This window comes from Aquila chrysaetos, chromosome 4 (assembly GCF_900496995.4).
Source record: "Aquila chrysaetos chrysaetos chromosome 4, bAquChr1.4, whole genome shotgun sequence".
NCBI classification, from domain to species: domain Eukaryota; kingdom Metazoa; phylum Chordata; class Aves; order Accipitriformes; family Accipitridae; genus Aquila; species Aquila chrysaetos.
In genome coordinates, this window is record NC_044007.1 from 1,017,354 (window position 1) to 1,042,660 (window position 25,307).

Below are 25,307 nucleotides of genomic sequence, written 5' to 3' on the forward strand. Positions count from 1 at the left end.
CGTCTTTCAACGTGGAGCATCCTACAGCATCTTGCTGTTGTCTGACTTGCAGATACTGTACCTGCACACCCCAAACCTGCACAGCATCGGGCTGGAAACTGCCTGGTGGAGCCTGTTTTCATACGTACAACATGTATGTGTCAGCAAGGGCCAACAGGGACCTTCTTAATTCTGAGATGTGAATAATCATCCCCAAATTGCCACCCAACAGGCAGCTTCTGTGGCACTCCTGGAGCAAGCATGGGTGAAAGCTCAGCTGGGCAACGCGCCGAGCGCGCCAGGAGCTCACCCGAGCAGGGCTTAGCGGAGACGAGCTCGCCCACATGTGAAAAAATCCTGGAGCCTCCCACCAGAGCCAGGAGGAGACCTCCTTCACCTCTGCCTCAAGTCCGTCCTCTTGTTAAGGCATTTGATAGTCCTGGTGGGTAACGTCTCCTCTGAATGACGACGCATCCCGCAAAGCTGGGTCTCCCATCACGGATGCTCCAGCAGCGTGTCCACAGGTTCTCTGTTTCAACCCTAATTGCAATTTGCGATGAATCAAAGAGGTTTTTTTTTTTCCTCTTTATTGATAAGTCACGGGCAGAAATAATTATAATCTCAGGATAATCTTGGCCCTGCAGGATTAACTCCCTGGAAATGGGTTGCAGGGAGCTGTGGAACCTGGGCAAGGCTGGTTGGGCTCCATCTGGTCTGGTCAAACCTTCCTCTCAGGGCTGCTCAGTGTCCTGGGATGAGCAAGAAAGCCCAAGGGGTGGGGAGCAACTCAACCCTTCTCAAATGAATCCACCTCTCCTGGGGCAGCTCCGAACTGGCAGATCATCCACCGTGGAAAAACTGTCCCTCTACAGGAGGGTGGACATCAAGGCTTGAACTGACTCACTACCTCAAGTTACCACCTCGTCACAAAAGTAAAGTATCAAATACTCAGAGGAGCAAAACTTCAGCCAAGCTTGGGCTTTAGCCTTAGACATGTCTATGCTGCTCCAGCCTCAAAGGCAACTATTACTTCGTTTGGGACGTTGCCCACCACGTTGCCAGCGTGCTGCTGTCAGATGGGGAGTAGGAGAAAATAATTTCATAACATCATCATAAACTTGGGCAAGAGCCAGGAAAGAAATCTCCCAGCAGTAGGATGTGATGTTGGAGCTGGACAGAGATGCCTCCATCCCTGTCACTCCCCAAACTGAAGGCACACCAGGGATGTGGTTTGCACCTTGTTCTCCCCCAAATGTTGGGTGACCTTTGGGGACTAACCCTTCTCCTGTGCTCCATGGAGCCCATTGGTGGGAAATGTGCCCGTCAGGAAGGGCAGGAGCTGGACACCACCGGCTGCAGCCTTGTCACCTGGCTCAGGTTCATTCTCCAGGGCTGTCCCAATGCATGGCATCTCCAATGAAGGACACAGTGACCTCACACCATGAAGACTTGGCCCAAGAGTTGGCTCACGCTTCTCCTCCCGCCCCCAAGAAGCAGTTGACAGTATGAGACTGAGTTACTGCCAGCTCCATACTGGATCTCTTGAACCTGGTGACCCACAGCTTTCATTGACTACAGGTCACTGGAGCCTCTTCTCATGATGAAATCCCAGAGATGAGAGAGGTCGATGCCCAGCAGAAGAGGGCCTTCCCACTCCTTTTTGGCAGCATGCACCATCTCCAGATGCCCCAGCACCAGCACAGCTCTCAGAGGTCACAGTGAGCAGCCCACCAGCCTTGGCTCCAGTTCTGGTGCCAAAACACCCCATTTGACATCTTGCCCAATGCACATTTCTCACCACCCACCCCTCTCAGTGGATCTCATGGATCCTAAGAGCTGGAGACAGCCCTCCTTTTGCCAAGTTACCCATTAAATAAGAATTAAACCTTCTCTCCTGCTTTCGTGGAAGCACATCTACAAGCGAGATCTTCTGCATCATGTCCTGAAGGTTGAAGATGGCTCCTTGTGTCTTCAGGAGGACAGCAGAGCCATCAGCTCTGGCCAGCTCATGCTGCCTTCCCCACTGCTACCCGCTTAAGACCATGCTTTGATCTTCTTCTTTGCTACTCCAGTTCTCACCAGTCTTTTCCACCTTGTCCAAAAGATTTCATGGCCACTGGTTGGGGGGCTCTGCAAGAAAAGGCTCTTCTGCCCCTGCATGACCCAGCGCAGCGGCGTGGCACATGGATCACCCCAACTAACAGAGGTTTTTCATCTGCTCAGTCCATGTTTCAAGTCCTTGGGAGATGCCATCCAGGCAGGGGACACTCAGGAGGAAGAGCAGAGGTGGTTTTTATGGAGGTGCCGAAAGCATCGCCTGTCTCGCAGGAGGGATCTGTGCTGGAGTTCGCTGCTGTCTCCAAAGCACAGGGAAGCACATTGTGTTATCAATTCCTCTCCGAGTCCCACGCTGGCACAGAAGATACCCGAGGCACCGTCTGCTCTCCCAGTTCATTCCTCTCTCATTTTCAGTTATTTTTTCACAGCCACTTGTCCTTTCTGTCCTTCAGAAAAAGGTGGAGTGAGTCCAATTACCGAGTTTTGCAGAAAAAAGCCCACAAAGAGGCATATATAAATATCTCCCTGCATGAGGCTCCACTATCTCCCAGCACCCTGCTCGTTGCTTGCCCATGACTTTGTCTTTGCTCCAGGGGATGTGGGGAACAATTTGTTCCTTCTCTTTCTGTAGCAGTCTTTCGAGCTCCTGAGGACTTGAGCCTCCTGCCAGCTTCTTGCCATTGAAGACCTGCACAAGTTTGGGTCCCTCCATGCTGGTTGTTGGATCTCAACCAGTCATTGAGCCCTTCTAGACCCCTGAAACTCCCTCCACAACCATAGCAGCATGCCCAGACCAGCACAAACTATCGGCGCAGGGTGATGAGGGAAAGCCTTGCCAGGTCAGAAATGCCAAGAAACTCTTGGCTGCATCACCCAGCATCAACAAGCCAAAATGATGAGTGAGGTGAGAAGATAGATCTGCTATGGAGATCACCAAGGACTGATTTCACCCCCCCACCCGCTCCATCATTAATGGGCGGATTTCCTACCAATGCTGGGGCAGTGGGTCCAGAGGCAGTGTGATGCCAGCAGGCAAGAAGGGATTATGAACCCACCAGCAATGAATCACCATCCCACTGCTGCATGGACGTTAACTGAGGTCTCCTCTTCCTTCATCAATTATCTGACCACAGAGGACACTAATTTATTTTCACCATGGTTACTAACTGCAGTAATTACAGCCTTGGTCACTGGCCTGCCCTTAATATTCTTCAGCAACCACTGCTGGCTGCATGCCACCTCCATGGACATCGTCCTGGTTCTGCCACCAAATTAGCGAGCTCAAGGTCTGGTTTTCAGGTTGGGAAGCCCAAGGTGCTCTTGCAAGGATGCAGCTTGCTGCTTAACCCACCCTGTGGGACCCAGCACATCCTCATCACCTCCCCTCTGGCTCACACTGCCAGTTAGGACCACGGTTGAGCAGCCACCAGGACAGACAGGGAGTTGCATCTTGAGGATGACAAACTAGAAGAAAAAGGGATGGATAATTGGACTAAGGCTGGGCAGGAGCCAGGGAAATCAGACCTGGAGCGATGCGGCAGGGCTGCTGGACTGGGACACTCCTGCTTATCCCATGGGGGCTGTGGGGCACCAGTCCTGGGTTCCTCACGTGCTTTTTGATGCTTTCAGTGCTGGCTTTCCCATTAAGGATAGGCATATATGCGACTGGTGGGTGGGCTCTGTGTTTTGGGGCAACTCGAGCATCTTCTCTCGGTCCCTGCACTCTGCTTTTATCAGATCCAATTTCTTCAGCCTTCAGACTACCAAAGCTAAAATGCTGCAAGCTTGATTTCCAGATAAAGTCAATGGAAAGCAGCCTCTTGCTCTGCTCCTGCACATGCTGCTTTTCCTGCCCGGACCACGTGCTAAGGTCTTGGCCAAGGGTCTTGGCCACGTCAGCTGGGGCTTTTGGGGAGGAACCGGGGTGGCGCAGCCAAGGCAGAGCACCATCCCCGGGATATGCCGTGTGGCTGCTCCAATGGTTAATGCACACGGATGTCATTGCTCACCGCCAAGGATCTAATAGACCCTGTAAACATATGGGCAGAAATCCAAGGAGATGGTGGCACCCCACAGTCTGGAGTGATGGCGATGGCAGAAGGCTGTGTTGTCTGCAGAAGCTCTTAGCTCTCCCTACAATTACCCCAAACCCCACAGAATCCGAGGCAAAACTTGGCTTCATTCTTCATGTGAACAAATGGAAACACCCTCCCCCACTGCTCTACAGGGAGTACAGGAACATACGTGCTTCTGATGGTTAAAATGGCCGAAATGCCATTTTTGAGATTCTGAAGAAGAATCACAAATTCTATCAGAGTCTAGTTGTTAAGTCAGGTTTATACATGCAACTCCTTGGCTGCAGAATACAGCTTCTGCAGGGATCTCCTCCCCTAAAAGGGCTCCGTGAGCCCTTGGTCGCTCTCCGTTTCTTCTGCTCTTCCTCTCCTGCCCAACTGAAGGTCATTCATCTTCATTAATAAGCTGCTTTTTATATACAGACCCCAAAACTTTCAAGGCAAGAAAGCAGAAGAGCCAGTGAGGATTGCCAGCAAAGCCAGGCAGCGTGTCCCACCCAGAGGTCCTTGCACTGGGGGTCCTGCTGTGAGCACCAGCTGCCTTCGGGTTTCTTAATCATTTGCAAGCAACATGCATGATCCACGGGAGAAGCTCTTTGAGTCGCCAAGTGATGGACCGTATCTTCTGCTTGTTAACGTGGGGTCGGTATCCATCACCACTTGCACGGTCCAGCTTTGGCGCTGTCAAAGCGGCATACCTGGTACAGTGGAAATTATCATCAGGTTTTCTGCATCCCATGGGCTGGATCTTGCACCGTCACCCACTGGGTGACACATAACTAACCCACATCCATGCTGGACTCATCCCCTGAGAGCAGAGGACACTGCCCACAGACATCTCCAAGTACTTTGCAACCCTAGACCAAATCTCACAGCTCCTCTCGGCATGTCCTTGCATCCTCCACCCGCTTTCAATGGCAAGACTCATCACACGAGGGAAGGATAAGCAATTTTAGGGAACTTGTGGTGGGACGGGAACAAGCAAATTGTTCTCCTGGTAGCTAGTTCCTTCTCTGGAGCAGGTAAAGAAATTGTTTCTGGTCTCGAGTGTGACCAGAAGCCATGAGCACCAGCACCCACCTCTCACTGCTGCTCAGAAACAGGTTTCTCCAATTAATTCTCTAACCTGGGATGAGACTGTACTGGCTCATTAGTGATTTGTAGCACATCACAGAGGAAGGGGAGACTCCAGGCACCTCCTTGGGGTCCCCTAAACCTCATGGGTGGATGACTGGGAGCCAAGGTCTTTGCTGTCTGCTCCAGGGCCACCTGCAAGCCCAAGTCCTTGTTACCTCTCTCATTTCTGCTACTCCTTTCCCCACATTTTTCTATTACAGACAGACAAGTAATTTAAACTCCAGCCATGTGCATGGGTGCTTTGTTTTTGGAGACAAGGTTGAGGCTCTTGCTTGCTTTTAGGTATGAACTCCCAGCACGGCAGAAGGAGTCATTAAAGACTGTAATGCCAAACGGCTGCCAAGGAGTGATTAATAGCCATCGCCCTAAAAATATCAGCAACCTTGGAAAGCCTCTGCAACACACAGCCCTGACAACACTTGGCAAAGCGATGCTGCCCGAGCGGCACAAGCTGCCGTCAGTGTGTCACCTTGGTGTCATCAAGCCCCTTCTCCTCCTGCTCCTGCGGGTGACTCCGGCACTGCTACAGTTAGAAAGAGCAGGACATACAGAAGGTGTCCCCAAAGCCCCCCAGGTGCACCAAGGTGACACCAGCTGGACCACAAAGGCCAGAGGACGATGGGGATGTGCGGCCGTTCTCCTGCATCAGCAAAGTTATTTGCAAAAGAGCAAGACATCTCCAAAGCTACGGGAGGTCAACCTGCTGGCGTTCCTCTGCCCCTTCAGATAAAATGAGGGGAGACCAGCACCTCAGTAAGGAGACAAAACCAGGGAAAGCTGGGGGGATACCTTCCCCTGACACCCTGAAACATCGTGTTCCCTCAATGCCACCTGGGTCACGTCGATGGCTTGGGTGACATCTATAGTCTGGGTGACACCGGCACCCACGCGGCAGCCAGAGCAGAGTCCTGGCCACGCTCCGGGATGCGGCAACACCGCAAAGCGCGGTGCAAGGCACCGACGGCAGCACGCGTTGGGGTTAGCCCTGCCTCGTGGGCAGCGACGCCTCGCTGGGAGCAGGCAGGGGGGTGCAGCGGGACGGCAGAGCTTTTCCTTCCCCGCATGCGGAGCCTGGATCTGCAGCCACAGGCACTTCCATCTCCATAGATGGAGGAGGTTTTGCAGCGACGCCGTCATGTTTTCCAATGACTCCTCTTCTTGCACAGACATTCAGCCCACCCTGCCATCACCCATGGGTTTTCGGCCAGCTTCGTGGGCATCCCTGCCTGCAGACCTGGCAGCAGAGGAGCACCGGGGAGAAGGAGGGAGAGCTGTAAATCGAGAGCAGCTCCGTAAGGAAGAGCTGCCCGGTCTGATGCCCTTTTACCACCCCAACAACTTCCAACCTCCAAGCTAAAAACCCGGGTACCACAAAGCAGTAAGAGTTGAGCACCAAGTGATGCTCTGCACTACCCCACGCTTCAGCTCTTCCACCATCCCCAAACGGACAGGAATTCATCCTAAGGCCAGGTGTTTTAACTCAAACCTGGTGAAAGTACCTCTTAATTCCTGGATTTGCAGTTAGCATTAATATTTCAGACAGCAGCCTGCATCTGGCAACAGTGGATACGAATAAAAATCCCTGTGAAGCAGCCCTGCCCATCAAATCATCTAGCCAAGGTAGAGCTTTCAATCAAAATATTAAGTAACAGCAAGCAATAAACCTGAAAGCTCCATCATACTGTCCTGGATTATTGCTACACACTAGAAAGCATTGCTACAGACTAAATTTAATTTTCTCTCTGCAAAAGGAATATTGTGAAAGGCCTTTTTGCAGCTGAATCGCTGCAGCTACCGTGCCCACGAGCAGCTCAGTTACTCCAGTAAATGAAAAGCGATGCTGCTAGAGAGGAGAGTGAGCCTCGCCGAGGCTTGCCACCCTCTTGGCGCAGGAGCTCCTCCAGAAATTCAAAGTATTTCTGTTATCTCTGGCTTGGCACTGGGTTCCCTTTGCTATTTTCTCCTTGTGGGGAAGGCAAGATTTTTCTTACGACTCTGAGTACATTTCCATGACAAACTACTTCCCAAATCCCTCTAATCTTCTATCACCAAAATCAATTTCTTTGCAAATTTGCATAATTTCCGTGGACTGAAACATTGCATTTATTTAGGGAAGGATTTTTCCAAAGCACTCAAGCGATTTATGCTCTTAAATCTCCCCGTCTGCTCAAATACCACCTCCGTGATCTTCTTCCAGCCTTTGGAAAGTCAATGACAGAGGTGAGAGGAAAAATCTCCGGCACCAGGCTGCTGGGCTCTGCATGCTCTGTGCACGCTCCGTGCACGCTCCTCAGCTCCCTCACCCAGGAATTCCTTTGCTTCCAGTTGCTTTTGCAGGACAGACACAAGCAACCCTCACCCTGCCGCCACATCTCTGCTGTGGGCAAGTAGATGCCATCCCTGACATTTAAAACAGAATTATTCTGATGTCTGCAATAATTAAGACCATCCACAGCTCTAATTACCTTAAAAACAGTCATGACAACCAAAATTGTTTTTTACATTAGTGATTTCTACCATGATGCCTTTAACGTAGTTGATTGGCAGCTACATTAAATCAACGCAGGACTAGGAAATAAAAGCACGGGTCACAGCTGGGCTTAAGTGCAATTATTTTAACAGCATCATTCTGGCTTTTAAATGAATGATACTGCAACGCCTCTCCAAAGGAGATTTAAAAGCAAGAATATTCACAATACCTACCTAAATACACACAGTTTTTCAAGATACATTTACTTGTCCCAGTGTTATTTGGGCTTTGCAGATGAAGACTATAATTTAGCACTAGGATTAAATGGGTTTTCTCCTCTCGGCAGGGAAAAAAGCCCTTAATTTGAATGATTAATTCAAATATATTGGTTTCCAATGTCCTGTGAAAGCATCGGGGCTCGCATCCACTGGAAAAGTGCAGGATCCCTGGGCACCCCGCCACCACCCCGCAATGCAACCGGGTCCTCGTGCCGTCCCCAGGCTCTTCCCACCGTCCCCGTGCCCTCGATCTTCCTCACCTTCCTCCCCCAGCCGCGGGAGCCGGGCGCATCTCCTCCCCGCGACTTCTCACCACCCTCCTGAGCTTAATGCCTTTAAGATTCCCCCGTCCGGCGCTAAACTGGACCGACTGCAATCCCCCCGCCTGGGGATGGGGATGAAGGATGCAGCCCAGCCCCCTCTCCTCCCAGCTGGGTACCGCCGGCACAGCCGAGCGCATCCCGCTGCGAAGCCCGGGGTCAGCGATGAGCCGACGGCAGAAAACCTCCCTGTACCTGGCACGCTGCCTGACGCCGCTCCGGCAACAGAAATATCTTCCTGCAAATGCAGGCAAAGGTGGGAAGAGCCTGCCTGCTCTCTGCAGCAAGCCCAGATGATGTCCGGGCTTCAGACTGAAGCCTCTGATGATCCCTCCGAAATTTTCCAGCTAGGAAGCTGTCCTTAGGACAGCGATCCAGGCTCTATAGCTGTGCAAAAGCCACCAGCAAACTCAACTTTTTACTAATTTGTAACTAAATTAGGGGATAGGAAGACAGGCTAAAATCCCCCATCCCTAAGACTTCATTGCTCTTCATCTGCAAGTATTGCTATTCCCCAAAATTTGTATGTACAGAATTACATGCTTGCAGCGTATATAAATATCCCAGAGCTTAGATTGTACCTGAAATTTTAAATTCCTGCTCAAGCACTCGTTGCTTACAACTTTTATGAGATTAGGGGTCACCGCAGGTGTGCCCACAACCCCACCATGGTCTCTCCAAACCTTCTTCTACACTTGCAATCTCTGTTCTCATCTTTACCTACATGCCTGGAAATCTCACGTCCTCCTTGGACTTCATTTTTTAAGAAACCTGCAGATATGGTCAAAACCAATTCCTACAGAAAACAGTGTGAGCGAGATGAAATCTGCATCGTTTGGGCAATAAAATGGTTATTTGGAGAGAAGTGTGAGTGTTGGGCTCAAGTTTCCCCAACCCCTGCACTGACCTCAGTGATGCTAAAACTGGTTTCTGTAGTCGAATCCAGACTGGGCCATGTCCTAGCAATGTTCTGGCTGAGGCAGGACAGAGCTGAGCCATGGATAGGGCTGAGCTCTCCTGATTAGGCTGTACCAGGTACCCAAAGCCAGTGTAAAACCAGCCTGGCACAGCAGGGAGCACCCTTGGGTTTGTGTTTTGTCCTGTGTTTCTCATCCTTCAAGCTTCTCCTTTCCTTCTTGCCTTCACTTAACTGCGCCTGTGGGTCTCCCTCTCTCGTCCTCCTTTAGCTTTGGTTGGGATGGGCTGATGCGTCTGTCAGATGGGGAAAACCAAGAAAAACTGTGATTTGAAAGGTTTTACACTTGTTGGGATCAGGAGGAGGAGGTGGACTGATGTTGCTGCCTGTATTCATGGACACCAGACGTCACCCACTGCTCCCGGTGGGATGATGGGGGGCTGACAGCTCCGGACAGAGCCGTGCAGCAGGAGGCCAGCTCCATGACCTGCCAACCTCTTCCCAGGCTGATCTGGGACTTGGTCTTTGCTCTGGACAGGATCACCCATCCATGGAAGAACCATGGAGAAGGTGCAGCATTACCACCAACCGGACGGTGTCACAGCTGCCCTCTGCTTTCTGTCTCCTGCTGAATACCAGCTGTGGGATCACGAGGTCCATCTGATGGATGCAACATGAGCCATGGGATGTCCTGGAAGCTGAATATCAGACTCAGTCTTGTTGGGGGAAATTCAGAGCCATGGGAAGGCTGAAGCCCAACCTTCAGGCCATCTCTGTTGACTGCAAAGCTTGGCTTGAAGGGTGTCTAAGGTCTCACAAAGCTCCTCCGCATGCAGCGATTTCATTCTCCAACTAAAATATTACTGAAGGATTGATACCTGTGACCAAGGCAAGGAAAAGCCACCCTGTCAAAGTACCATTTTTTTAAAAGTTGTATTTTTTTTTTTTAATGACAGGAGAAGGCTACAATATTCAGGGATTGTCCAATCCCTTGTCTCTGGACGGCGCTATCAGATCACTTCTAGCTTCAGAACCGCAAGACCAAATCTCTACATGAAATACCTCCCACGTTTGCTGCCCGAGTGCTGCTAACTCCTCCTCTCTCGGAAAAACTGCTCCCATGGCATCCGCTCTAATTAGCAGCAACGGAAGCTGAATCAAGACAAGAGGCAGATAACGAGCCTTCCCGTTCCCCCCACCCCATTCAAGAGCACAGAATTTTTCAGCCACCCTTTTTGCAGCAGTGAGGGGGAAAGCAGGGCTCTGAGACACCGCCAAGATGGTGAACCCCCCCGTTTTCTTGTGAAATAGCAGCCGTTTCTTAACATCACATTGAGTGGAGCACAGTGTGGTGGACAGGTCTGCAGCACACCCTGCAGACCCTCCGTCAGAGGCCACGAATCCATAGCAAAGGGATTTTGTGGGCTGTAGCTAATAAGCAAACACTGAAACGAGCTCGGGTGGCTGTCCCTGGTGAGCTGTGGGCTGGTAGCTCATTGCTGAAGGCCAGGTTGACCTTGCTGAAGGTCTGCGTTAGCTTCGGTTACCTGCCATACCTGGCCACAGCACTCACCTTGTCCTCTTGGTTTGTGATTAGCAAGCTCTTAAGCTACGAGGGGACCAGCCAAGGTGGGCAGGGGATCTCCAGTGAGCCCCCCGGGATCAGTCTCATCAGGAACCGACCAGTAGGAAGCATAAGATCAGGGTCTGCCAAGCTGGAAGATCCACAACACAACCCGTCCTAGCAGCCGAGGCAGGCACTGCACGCCAGGCACCGCGCACGGAGGGCACGGACGCCTGCGGGAAGCCAAACGCCAGATCCTCAGGAGGCAATCAGGGCTGCTCTCCCCATCCCAGATGTATGATTAAACCAATCACCCAAAATAGCTTGTTTTCTGAAACCCAAATGTCACTGAAACAAGACGAGTTTTTTCTTTTTTTGAAAGGGAGGAGGGAACACAGAGAAGCCTTTATCATTAAGAGGAATTAGCTGCAAAATACAAAGAGACCAGAAGCGACATTTCCTTAAATAGCAGATCAATAGGGGTCTGCTTTCTTTGTCTCCGTAAGCATGACAACAACTTCCTACAATGGTGATTTCTAGCTCTTGCCTATCCCGAGCAGATTTTACACGCCCTGGAGCGCAGCCCTCCCTGTTTGCTAAGCTGAAGCCCTTCATCCTCTTGGTATTTCCAAACTGAATCATTCATCCCTGCTATGAACACTCTTGGACTCAGTCTGAAGCTTGGTGCCACCTCCCCCAGCTCTTCCCCACCAGAAGATCTCTCCTGCCTCTTTGACCAGGCTCTGGGACATGATCGGCCACCCACCAAGGACTACAAGAAGACCAATCTCCAAGCCTGGATGCTGGGTGTCAGGGTGATGTGCCAGACCATTCCTCCTCCCACGGGCTTACCTCCACCCATCCCAGGAGATGGGTGGCTTTGAAGCTGCTGATTGCTACCACAGCTGCAGCAAGGCTGATTGAGTAGCTTCTTCTCTTAGAGAAGAGCTTTTGGCCATGGAGCCAAGCTAGACCTGTTGCCCCGGTTTGTGTGCAAGCCACCAGGTACTGCCATCAGCAGCACGTTGGCTTTGAAGAACAGGTCCTGGCAGCTGGAGCTTGGCTGTTTGCTGGAAGCCCCTCAGCAGGAAGGGTTGCTCTTGGCTTAGAGGGACGCTGCAGGACCATCACTTGTGCACTACACATGCACATTTGAGATAAGTTACCCGGCTCACGCTGAGGATAAGGACGGTGGTTCACTTTGCAAAGCAAAACTACCGTTCTGTGTTTGGCTAAGCGTGGAAAAAGTGCCAGGCTGTGGCAAAGAGTGTGGAGGAAACTGCTCCCAGCTCCATGGTCTGGGCTCCAAGATACATGCAAGGAGGATGCTCCAGCTCCTCAAAAAATGAAGCTGTCAGACAGAGGGGCTTTAAGCTTTAGCTGCATGGGGAGAAGAGACTGGGTTTTCCTCCCTTCTGCCCCACGGAGACTTGGACTTGGGGCAGAGGTCCCAGCCCAGGAGGTTACACCACAGCAGTATGCCCAGTAACAGTGATGAACTGATGAACCCTCCAAACCACTCTTCAGTTTTCTTCCAAAATAGGGGATTTTAATCTCATGGCTCTCCAAGGAATCACTGGTATTAGGTCTGTGCCTCTTCATTACTTCTAAAGAAACCAGGCAACAGATTTACCTTTAAATATCATGAACGGGCACATTTATTTACAGAGAAGCCTTAAGCTGTGGTCTTAACTCACAGTCGTAAACAATGAAGCCTGAGCAGAACGAGGCGGAGGATAAATCAAGCAGCTGGCAGTAGCACATGTCCCTGTGTGGGACAGCTGGGACGGCCACCGCGCCACTTCTGCTGGGCAGGTGTCTCCTCGGCCAGCAAATGTCTGTGGGCATGCTTGAGACATGCATCTTTGTCATCGTTGGAAGAGGAATGTGGCCTCGCAGCCGCCTTGGCTAAAATTGACACCAGCAGCAAAGGGAGCTTCAGCCCAGAGATGCTGAGCTCCCATCCCCAGGATGGCTCCAGGGTATGGGCTTCCTCGGGAAGCTCGGATGAATTTAGAGGTTGCAACAAGAAGGGGTTGGAGACCTTCTCCTCCCCAGTGTCATGGCTGTATTTGTTCTCACGCACCCAGTGCATGGCTAGCTGGCAGGAGCTGTGTTCAAAGTCTGGTGTGGTGGCTTCTCACTTCTGCCCGGGCTTCTTCCAAGCTCCTACAAGTCTCCTCCTGAATTTGGTACCTGGCTTCACTCTCTGCCAACAGTGCAAATTAAACCCGTTTCCTGCATCCATGTGAAGGTGCTACGGCACCAACAGCCAGCTAGTCTGTGCCCAGACGGAGAAGGGCTGAACGTGGTCAGTACAAGAACTGGACACTGAACACTCCCATGGCTGGAGAAGAAATATAGCAACATCTGGAGCACACAACCCGTGCGAGAGCCAAGAGGTGAAGACAGCCGTAAAAAGTTGGCAAACGGCAGCCATGTCTCAAAACAGAGGTCACCCAGCAGACAGACACAACCACCTCCTAAACCTCAGGTGCCTGATGGGCCACATGAGGCTCTGTGGAGCTATCAGAGAGATGGTGCCAGGTCTTTTGGAAGCCAACCCCAATTCTCTCCTCACTTCCATACTTGCTTTGCTAGACAGTCAGCTATGAAGTGACTCCTGTTGACCATGAGATGTTGAAAACTGCCAGAAGATCAAAGACCTCATTGAACTCTCCTGGATGGGAAGGTCCAGGACAAACTGAGGAAGACCACATCAAGAGCATTACAAGGATCCCATGCAGATGAAGCAGTTGCCGACCTGCTGTCCTAACACGCTCCCAGCAGAAACAGGATCCACTCCTCCCTGCTCATGGGTTGGACATCCTACCTCTCTACCAAAGAGACAAAGCCAGGGCAAGCAAGAGGGCAGAGCTGGAGATAGAACAAGGCACAGACACAAGCTGTGGTGGGTGGCCACAGCTTCTCCAGCTCTGAAGCACAGAACGAGGGTTTCACCATGGCTTTGAAGCGTGCATCTTGCCATCACTGCAGCTGGGAGCAGAAAGAAAGGGTGGACAGGCACAGGCTCACAGGGCAGGAGCAAGCCCAGGCCCTAGGAGCTATTCCAGCTGCTCCACCGCTGGAGGACAGTCCATTGATCACCTCTGCTTCCACGTGTGACCTAAGAGTTATAGAACAAACAGAACAGCCAGGCAAAACTGGAGGCATCCCTAAGAGCTGGACACTGCATACTCAAGTGAGCAGATTTCTCACCTTCTCCCAGAGCAGAGGAGCCTATAACTGGGACCGGGGCACATTTTTAGGTCTGGTTCTTCTGTTCTTGGCAAGTAATGAACCTCCGGTTTCCCAGGGAACAGAAGGAGAGAAGAGGGTCATTAATGCTTTGCTGCTGTGCTCCATGTCTGACACGCTGCATTTCCTTCAACCAGGAAGCTCCAGTGTCTTCCTGGTGGCCACAAAGCCCTGACCACCTGCACTTGGTACCTGACATCCACCCAATCAGCAGAATGGAACAAAGAGGGTCACAGGAGCAGAGCAGCTGTGTGCTGGGAGAGGAGACAAATTCAGAGGAGCAAGTTGAGGGTCTCTGATCTGAAGATAAGCTCTAGTAGCCTTGGACCCTCCATCCATTGACTGGCCAACACAAGCATGGGACAACGACAGAGACCTGGGATTTGTCCCACAAACAAACAGACTTCTTGACAAAGAACACTGCATGGATTAACAAAGAAAGAGATCAACCCTCTCAACAGAACCACAGGAGGAAAAATGAGGACATTAAGCAACGGGGCTCCAGGGACCACAAACTAGAAGGAATAAAGAGGAAAGGGTTAAGAACAGTTATCGTAATTGCCTCTCTCGATGGGATTTTGATGCAGGGCTTTCCTACAAATGCCTTCTAGACAGACGGAGCAAGACGTCATCCTCTTAATGACACCCACTAATCTTCATTATATTAGAAAATCTCTCACAGCAATTGTTGGCCGGGAGCACTGAGCCAGCACTGTCAAGGAAGCAGAAAAAAATCCCTGCCTGCTCCTAAGGATGCTGCTGCAGCTCCTGGGGCGACCCAGGCAGCTGAAACCCAAAGCTGCACTTGGGGAAGACGATGCCATGGATGAGGGTGGTCTCCCAGCTGAACCCCAGGACCTCTCACCCATCAGCCAACCTCCTGCCTCTCCATCTGCCTGTACCCAGCCTTCACGTGAGGACAGCTGTCCCCTCAGAAGCCACCCTGCTCCCACACTTTGTCCAAACGTCTCTAAGTCCTTCAGCTTCTCCCTTTCCAGCCAGAGGGGAGGAGGTGATAGAAGCGAGTGGACACGTGCCCAGAAGGGAGCAGGCCACAGCCTAGATCTCACCAGGCTTCCTCAGCCACCAGAGACCTACAGACTTGTTGTGCAACTCAATCCTCTGTCCTTCTGCCAAGTCCACTGTCTGCCCACCTCTTATCTTGACCTTCAAAGGAGGCAACATGCACTTACCATGGCTTTGACTAACGCAAGACTTGGTGAGGAGGAGAGGGTTGGAAGGACCTGAGGTGGCTCTTGGGCTGGAGACCTGATCTCCCACCTGACTGTGAAGCCTCCACGATCATTTCACGAACGGCGTTTGGAAGCAGCTGGATCCCAGGCCTGGATCTGGAGGAGCTGGGGCAGCGTTGCTCCAGTGGAAGTGCTTGAGGGCTCAGCCTGCACCACGCTCTGCGATGGAGTCTTTAAGGCTCTGGTTGGGTGCCAGCCCGTTTCGCAATCGCCACCTCAGCGCTGGCATGGGCCCATGGGAAGCACGAGGGAAGACGAGAGATTCCCCCATCTCATTGCAACCTGGCCAAGGGTGCTGGAGCACCAGCCCTTCCCAAAAACCTGTCGCTGAGCATCAGAAAGAGGTGTCTGGACTGTGCTCCCCCCACCCAGGTCTTGGTCCCTTCAGGCAGAGGTACCTCAAGGGTATTCCCATTCCCACGAGGGACCACGCGTGCATCCCTCTGAGCCATCCAGTGGTAGATGCCAATGTTGGGCTTCCAGGTGGCCTCCGTTGTGCCATGGGTGCTGCCCACCATTGTCCTACCAGAAATGCCCTTTGCACCCTTGGGGATTTGCCCAGCCTTGGTCCATCCAAGGAAGAGCTGTCAGCTAAGCTTTGGAGAAGCTGAAACCAAGATGCCTTTATGCAGTGTGATTTTCAGAACGTGCCATGCACCCTCCTCCTTAAAATTAACCCCACTGATATGAAATTATCCCTGCCATTGCGAGGTAGGACCACTGAGCTTTGATTACAGCTTTTATGAGTGCCAGAGCAGCGTGCATGTGGCACTCACATGGTTAAAAAAAAATCCACCCCAGGCTGTGTTGGTTCCTTGCTCCATCTTGCTTGGCAGCCCCCAGACAGAGGGCACTTGAGACCTGTTCTTCCAGAAGGAAGTCCACTCTCAGCTAATTAAGCAAAGCTGCTAATTAGCTTCCTGGCTGGAAGTGATTGGGGGGAGGGTGGCAAGGGCTGTCCGTGGGTTTTTACAGGCGGTAAAGTTGGGGTCGGGAAGATGGAGGCACCTCCTGCAGCAAAGCACATGCTGATGCAAACAGGTCATGTGTGCTAACCACAGTGAAATTTAATCTTTTAATTGCTTGGGCGGCTGCGGGCATCGGCCAGCTGGTGGGTGGGGACCGTTGTCCCCAAAACCTGCATCGTCCCTCGTCTCCGATTGCAGCTCGTATCCCGCACCACCACCCAGCTGGCGGCGGGTCAGAACCTATCAGTGCCGAATCACTAATCCTGTTTGGAGAAAAAAAGTGCTCAGGATAGAGAGTGGCGTGTCCCTGTCACCGCTCCGTGTCCCCGTCATTGCTCCATCTCGCTCGGCTGCAGCCCTGGATGCTAACTCTGACCGAAGCACGCTCAATGCCTAACAGCAGAGCAGAGGAGGCACCTGCAAACCCTGTTTCCAAACCAAACAGTGAATCCAGGCCTGCCAAATCACACTCCATTCCACTCTTCCTCACTTCTCCTGCCTCCGGACAGGGAATTGCATCCACCCAGCACGCAGAAGGGATGCTTCGGAGTAAAGCTGTCCATGGGCAGGTCTCTCTGAGCTCACCCGATGCTCAAGGAGAGCATTCTGCCGGGGAGGATAAACACCAGACACCATTACCCTATTTGTTTCCCCTCCTCGAAAGCTTGTTTTTCCCCCTCTTGCTTAAGTGGCAATTAATTCTGACACTCCTGGGAGGTCACTGCAGAAGCAGTGAATTACAGGGCAGGCAGGATGGCACATGGCCAACGCCGCTGGGTGATTTTGCACTCACATGTGTCTTGAACCGGGATGGAGATTGCTGCAAACCATGCCACTGTGGACCAGCTTGCCGGCCCATGCTGTCACGGAGCAGCAGGGAAGGGAACGCAGACCATCGTGCTGCAGAAGGGAACGCAGAGCATTGCACCCTCATGGTCCCCGCTACCAGCACGGAAAGCAAAGCAAGAGCTAGAGGTGCTTCAACTCACTTGCATCTCCAGAAAAACCCAGAAACTGAGGGTATTCATCAAAGCCCAGAGCAACCAGGCAGGCATCAACTTCAAAACCCCCAAATCTGACTGTAGTCTATAGACCTGCTGTCTTAAAAGTAGGAATTGGGATGAACATGGTGTTACAGAGAAAGTCTTCAGGCCACCACTTGTTTGCAGGTCTATACTAGTAAAAGCATCCAGTGCAGGCATTTATCCTCCCTGTTCCTGCCTGATTTGATCTGGATGATGCCAGTAGGTACCAAAAACCCTACCTGAGCAGGCTGTCATGGGGTCAGGGTGAGATGGGTCTGTCTGGGTTTGTGGGGAGGTCCCAGAGTTTGCAGAACCTTACCACCACCTCCATCCTGGCAGGTGGTGACCAAGGGGGACATCTCCTAAATGCTCCAGGGCAGAATGAGGTGGGTCAGCTAAGATGCCTCCTTTGGCCACTGAGAAAGGATGGCCAAGGAGCCATCTGGGCTGCATCAAGAGCAATTTCTCAGCCCCTCTAAATCCATCCCTGCTCACACTGCTTTGGGTTTTGAAGGCAAAAAGTTTGTTTTGAAAGTGGCGATGCAGGTGCTGGGCTAGGCTCCAGGAGCCCAGCACAAGGTCATTCCCCACCTCTGATCATCTACTCAGACATACTCAGTTCTGGTGATTTTTTGCCCATGTCTAAGGCATTAGTCCACACTAGTACTAGTGAGAAGTCATGGCATTTGTACACCTGAACTGCTTGTGCAAACTCTAAGAGGGGCATTTTGAGCTGTAATGAAGACAAGCACAACACCGTATTATTCTCTAGTGATATAAATGCATGAAAGCTGGAGGTGGCAGTTTGGTTTAGCACCTGAAATCCTGATCCGAGCAAGAGAAAGCTCATATCTGTCTTACAAATGGACTCTGAAAGCAGTTGGACCCACAGGCTGGAGGAGATGGTTCATTTCTCAGGAGGCTTTCCCACCTCCAGGGCCCTACGGAGACATCACGCTGAATCAGCTGGGCTCACTGCGGTGATGGATTAAATCCATACCCACACGAACCTCCTTACAGTTGATGTAAAAATCCTAGGAAAGAGCCTAGAAACTGGTTCCAGTGTGGAGAGATGTTCAAGCCACCACCCCACCATGATGGCAGGCATTGGGGTGCATCAGCAGCGCCGGGTTTGTCCTGTACTGATGGTGGAGCCTAACGAAACCCCACAGACCAGGAGCTCATGCTGAGGTGCGACCCCATCACCGGACATGCCTGGTGCTCCTCCTGTCCTGCTCTGGTTTCTGGTCATGGATAGGAGCCACTCAAATGAAGACCACTGCCTAAAGGGGATGGATGGTCCCTGCTCCAAAGAACCATCAAAATCTATCTTAAGGTTTATTTAAGGGTGGTAGTAAAGCTAAAAACCTCAGCACGTGAAGGGAAGGGGATAGGGAGGAATATCAGAAGAGCACAGAGAAAACACCAGCGTTACTCGCTGCCCCGTTCCCACAGGTCAGCCAGCAGCACACGGGCTGTCCCACACCCCCACCTCACCACCAAGGCCACGTTGCAGACCCCAACCCCGATACCGGAGGGAAATTTTGGCTACCTGTAGTGGAGGAGTTGACCTTCCGCACTGTAATCACGATAAATGTCATATTCTTTCTCAAACACTCCGGAAGGCGATGAACTGCAATACAGTAATAATGAACAAGGAGTTACCAACGGTGACTGTGACGCGCGTGTGCCCTTATTAAAGTCTCCTTCACTTTAGGATTAATGAAGATGCATCTACAGAGATGGGCTCCTGGTCCCCACCAGTCGGCTCTGCACTCGGGACCTAATCCCACCTCCTTGCATCAGGGTTCCAGTCATTAATCAGTTGTTTAGCAGATGGTGACCAAGCACTCCATGGCTGTGGTCCCCAGTTCCATTTCAAACACTGCAAACACCACATTCTCCCTTAAACTATGCTTATTTGTGAAGAACAGCTGTAGACGTGCCTGGACAGATCCTAAACATCTCATAGCTTTGTCCCACCCATGGTCCTTTCCAAGTCCAGCCCTTCCTTGTGCCTCGAGCATTGCTCTCGCTCCTCGCTTGTCTCAGATGGTCAGAGCCAACACAGGCAGAGGCAGCGAGCCCCAGAAAAGCCCTTTTTGGCACATTTTCATCTACCACTTTGCAGTCGGTTACATCTGAGCCCAGAAGATGGAGAAGGTCCCAGCACCAACAGCTACCAACCTATTCTGAGAGACACCTTACCTGAGCGCACTCGTTGGACAGACGTGGAAAAAAGCATGTGGAGGTGCAGGATGGCATTGACATGCTACTTTTTGGACTACCACCAGCTTAAAGCCTGTCCTATAAGAGCAAACCCACTCTTGCTCCACATTCCCTTTGGCTTCATGCTTGCCCAACAGCCTAGCATCCATGCTGAGACCCTCCAACACCTCCCAACAAGGCACGTGACCAGGTATTAGTCTTTGTCTAAGGGCAACGCTTTCCAATATTGTTCATACTTGCCAATATTTGCTCAATGAGCACAGGAAAGGTCTTTTTTTTGCCTTAACAGTCCTTCACTGTGGGGATGTGCAAATAATCAGGCTCGTTCAGAAAACACAGGGCACTGAGCAAATTATTAGACATTTGCTCTGCATTGAAACATAACAGCAAACATCTGGAGAAATAACTTTGTTTTGAGCAGTTTTCGAAGAAACAGTGTTAAACCCCCCCTATGTACACATTAAGATGCTTGTGTTAATAAAATTCAGATCAGATGTTGGTTTCAGAAGAAGAAAAAAGGAAAAGAAACAAATCTTAATAGGATAGACCTCAAAAATTTTATTCACGCAAGAGGCAGTAAAATTAAGCTTCTGCAAAGCTAATTTTAATGAGACTTCTGAGCCCTGAAATTATGACTGTGTTGAATTGCTTAATCCCTTTTTCCTCTCGAGTGCACGTGAATGAGTGCTCCTCCTCCTCCACAACGGCCAGTGGAAATGGGTGTTCAAGGGAAAGGCATCAGCTCTGACACCCGGTGCTGTACCCAGATCCATGGCTCCAAGATCTCCTCCCCAACGGGCAAAGCCCTGGATGGAAGGGAATTAATGCTCAATAAGCTTCCTAATGAAGAGCCCTGCTGCCGAAAGAGTCCATACCTAATGTTTACTAAAGAGAAAGGCAATGGATGTTAGGGAAAGACCTCAAGGAAGGTCTCCTTCAGGCAAGTTCTTGTGATCAAAACTGAGCAAGGGAAAGACGCTCATGGCAAACAGGTTACTCTTCTGGTGGTAGCATCCCTGCCCAACCATGGCCTGGAGAGCCTTCGATGACTATGTCATCTGTGCGGATCCCTTGTGCTGTTGGAGCTGAAAGGAGGCTCCCCTTTTCTCCAGGTTTCCCCAGGAACCAAAGAGTTCAGGACCACTTTAGCTTCCCTACGCAAAATCTGTCCATTTGCCCTACTTCATGGACCTTTTGGAAAGATCTGCAAGGTAAGAAATGTCCTCCTGGGTCAGAGCAATGGTGTCTCCAGGCCAGTACTCTGCTTCAAACCATGGCAGCAAGAGATGCTGTTTATAGAGAGCTCATGACCCTGGTTGCTGCCTGAGGTCCATGCCCTCGTGCCCCACAGCACCCAGTCCCTGTGTTAGGGGTCACAGCAGGGAGATGTCCTCCATGGTACCCACTTTAGAGATGTTTATGGACTGGTTGCCTTGAATTTGTTTAATCCCTTCCTGAACATGCAGTAATATCAGCCTCCACAGCTTCTCATCGCAACAAATTCCAGAAGTTTTCTACCCACTGTACACCTCACTTCTTCCCCTCCCCTCCAAAAAAAAAAAAAAAAAAAAAATTCACCTGGTCATCAGCCGTTCCTTCTGGCCTGATATTTTTCAAAACACTTGCAAGTAAGGGCACCGAGCATGTCTCCTTGCATCTCAGGCGAAACCTTCCTTGCTAAAGGCAACAGCAATCTGGGAGCAAGGTGGGGATGAAGTCTCCTCCAGGCACTGGCTCCCAAAATCTCTGTCTCTTCTCATGCTCACCTGACAGAGAGGATCTGAGGAGCACAGAGCAGCACCAAAAGCATCTGGCCAGCCAATTACCAGAAAACGAGCTGACCGTAAATTCCCAGTAACGACGTCAGCTGCTCCTCAGCCAACGCACAGCTGCTGGAATTTCAGATGCTTTCGTGCAAAGGTTCTTCCAAACACAGCAAAGGCTGTTGAAGCGGCCGCAGAGTTATGTGGCTTTTAATATTCTGGCCCGTGCCAGCTGGATGCAGGAGGTGAGGGATGTGTGAGCTCATAGGTAAATGGAGGTTATTCACATCTGGCTTCAAAACCTGGATGAAATATCTAAGGAGAGAGATTCTGCTCCCAATTTGGTATTTCATGCAGTACACAGTACAGCACAACCCTTGTCTTAAGGCAGCTCCTTCTGCACTTTCTATCCCAGTGCAGAAACTGGAGCTCCAAAACATGCCCAGGAGCAGGGACAGCCCATGAGGCTGGTGAGATGAAACAGTTTAACACGGTTTGCTCTCAAACACACACGCTGACTTGACATACATTAACACCCCGTAATCTTTAAAGAAAGTTCTCTTAGGCTGCCACCTCCTCCTTTAGAGATAAATCGATTAAAACCTCAGACTATGAGCAAGGTCTCGCTGACATACAATTCATACTTTACGCTACCGCGTGGTCCAAAAATGCCAGGCAGAGCGGTAAGATCGAGATCAACTGGAGAGCTTCAAATCCATCCCACCAGCAGAGCCAGATCAGGAGTAAAATTGCTGCCGGCACACTGTGGGTGGCATTGCTCCTCATTCAGGTACTGATGAGTCAGACTTGGCTTCGTTATCATTGCAATCAGCTCTTACCAGTGAAGCTGCAAACGAGATTGATGTCAAGGATAGCATCCATCTGCAACACCACGAGCTGCAAGCTTCAAGGTCAGGATGAACACAGCAACATAACACCTGGGACATCCCCTCTGCTCTTCTGCATCTTACAGGAGATGAAAACTCACCCCTCCGCTGCCACTGCTAAGGTCCCACTCATTATTTTGGGGGTGATTTTAGAAAGTTCTGAACAAAAAGATGCCACGAGGCCACAGCACATAGACTGCCAAGCTAGAAAAATCCTGGCTAGCTGACCTGTGTCCCTAAAACCAGAGGTGTGGCTCGCGTTGGAAAGAAATATCATGCCAAAAGAAGGAGACAATCAAGGAACTGGTGGCAGTCTTCCACTAGATAACTTGTTCTGGAGGACATAGGTGCTGAGGGATGGTGAAGTTCACAGACATCAAATTGTGATGTTTTGTTTCATCTTCGATAATTGGAAGACATTTTGCAGACCGATGTTTGGTTCTGGGTCTCAGGGTTACTGATGTTTGAGATGCAGAGATCTGCTCCATCTCTACTGGGAGCCATGGTCAGGGTGGACCAGGCATCTCCACACCTCCTGTGTTGAACAGAGCAGGCAGGTAGGTCCCTTCACCTTGAAGGGGAGATTTTGGGGGTGAGAGGGCATTTAAAAGAAGCTTTCCAGAACAAAATGCCATCTCCAAGTTATTACTGCATGCACCATCCTGGTTTGTCTTTTGAGGCCAGGAGGTGAAGCATTTGGTGCACACGGTGCCCAGACTAGACCCTGCTTGCAAACATGGAAGCTCAACGTGATGGTGGTCGGGGAGCTGCCAAAGGCTACGCTGCATTAATTGTGGGAATGATGAAGCACTGAGGTCAGCACGACATGTGTGTTGTCATCAAAAGCACAGAGACGACAGGCTGTGACGCTGCATGTCATCTGACGTTTGCTGAAGGTGCCTCTCCCTGAAGCTGTGATGTCTCGAGGGAGACAAGGGTCAAAGATGCCACCACCCCACCTGGGACCAGGTGAGGGAGGGGAGCGGTTCAGCAGCGAGGGTCCATGTCCCTGGGAGGTGGAAGAGGGACAGATCAAGGAGCACTTCCCCATCCTAGTTGGACTCAACACCCTGAGCCTTGGCTTGTAGAGCCAAGATTTAATCCTTGCTCTTTCCGATAAATAAAACTGGTCTCCTTTGCCTGTTCATTTTCCTGCTGAAACCTGGAGCCTGGTGTGGAGAAAGACCTCTGCAAGAAGCTGAGGGTGCTGCCTGGAGCAAGTTGGAGTGCTGTGACATCTGTCCAGCCTACAAAACCAACAGCAGCTCAAGACTTGTCCTGCCTCCATGCCAGGCCAGGGGCTGGTTAGCTGGGGAGAGTTGGCTCAGATTTGGGAAACAGCTTAACTACAGGCAGCAAATCCCTCTGGGAAAGCAAATGTTTCTGTCCAAACTGAGCAAAAATATCACATTCCTTTTGCCGCAGGAGCATGGAAACTTGTCAAACCACGCAGACTCGCGGCAATCAGACTCAGACCCATAAAAGCAAAGATCTACATGGTTTCAGAAAGGAGCAGTCATGGGGGCTGAAAGCTTGCAGACCTTAAAGCTCGCAGACCTTCAAGCTTGCAGACCTTCAAGCAGCACCACCAGGACAATGCCTCTGCAGACAAAGGTCCTCCTGGTGACCTAGACTCAGATGTGCCATCAGCTATGGCATGAAAGCCCCGTGAGCATGATATGGCACGTAAAGAACAGCACAGATTGCTACCCAGACTTTGCTTAGGCCTTGCTTTAGCCCCAGCAAATCATCACTTCAGTCTAATCCTGGGAAATCCTTACTGGTGTGGAGCCTCGAAAAGCCCTGCTTGAAGATACAAACCCTGCAGCCGTGGTTCGGAGGCACAGCAAGCTGTGCAGGGTGCAGGCAGACCAATGCTCTTGGGAGGCAAAGAGGCTATTTGCCTTTTCAGTGTAACTAAGGTCCTTTGATCATCCCACCAACTTCAGCAAGACCAACAGCAAAAGCCACCCTACGATTGATGCCCGTGCACGCCGAGCTGCGTTCAAGCACAGGTCAAATATGCGCCGGGCTGCAAAGTCCCACCAGCAAAACCCTTTTGCTGCTTCGTTCCCGCAACAGTGGGGTCACTGCATAGAAGAGCACGAGTCAACTCTGCTCCACCATCTAAATCTAGCTAATAGGCATGAAAAACAGCTGCCCTAAGTCACTGGATAGAGACAGGTATTGCAGAAAGCACCTTAATCATAGAATGGTTTGGGCTGGAAGAGACCTTTAAAGGTCATCTAGTCCAACCCCTCTCCAATAAGCAGGGACATCTTCAACTAGATCAGGTTGCTCAGAGGCCCGTCCAACCTGACCTTGAATATTTCCAGGGATGGGGCATCCACTACCCCTCTGGGCAGCTGGTTCCAGTGTTTCACCACCCTCATCGTAAAAAATTTCTTCCTTTTAATCCAGTGGCTCTGTTAGTCTGACCTTTGTCAAGCATAATTCATAAGGCGCTGGCTTAAAAACCTTGAAAAAATAGCTTACTTGAGGGGCAGGCAAAGGGTAGGGGACAAATGCTCCATTCCATCGCTGCCCATGCAAAGCTGGGCTAGCAGGAATCTAACAAGGCTGCTGCTTAAATATTAAATAGCTGGCAAGCCTGCCCCCGGCTCTCCAGCAAGCTCCACGCCTGCTGCTTCCAGCAGCTATTCATTTATGCTGAAATCTCAGTGAGTGACTTTTAATGACCCCCTGAAATTCAGCTTGTCTTGGAGAAGCAAGCACAGCCGGCTCGGCCACCCCCGGGTTCGTGCAACCACCGCCCCGTTCTCCCGCAGATCCCTGCGGAGATCCCCTGCTTGGCTCCCACCACGCTGCCTCCGGGCATCGGCATTGGCTCCAGCCCGAATCTTTGCTCTCCCTGCATCTCAACGGGCATTCGGCGGGATGGACTCGCTCAGCCGTCAACTCCGTCTGAGCAGAAACCTCGGCGGAGACAGTCCAGACATGCCAGAGGATCCTGAGTTAGTGCGGACGGGGATAATTACTGCTGATGGGAAATGAAACCCGTTTGATTCAAGATGAAGGCAGGTTATGAAATGGAAGTTGGATGGGGGGGGGATTGCTGTTCTCCCCAGCTGTGCTTGTCCCCTCCCATGAGCCGGTGCAATGCTGG

The 25,307-nt window shown here is 51.2% G+C and overlaps 1 protein-coding gene across 5 annotated transcripts in view; it reads right to left on the reverse strand.

The window, feature by feature from the left end:
- The window catches only part of ARHGAP39 (Rho GTPase activating protein 39), a 147,135-nt gene that overhangs the window by 15,695 nt on the left and 106,133 nt on the right, over positions 1 to 25,307 (reverse strand). For 3 of the 5 annotated variants that reach the window (XM_030011655.2, XM_030011654.2, XM_030011657.2), the window contains exon 3: positions 18,854 to 18,934. The exons of 1 other annotated variant lie outside the window; for it this stretch is intronic. In XM_030011655.2, the coding sequence (XP_029867515.1) occupies positions 18,854 to 18,934 (81 nt within the window). Of the gene's footprint in view, positions 1 to 8,257; positions 8,379 to 18,853; positions 18,935 to 25,307 lie in introns of those variants that run through there. One more of the 5 variants, XM_030011658.2, reaches the window with a different exon arrangement.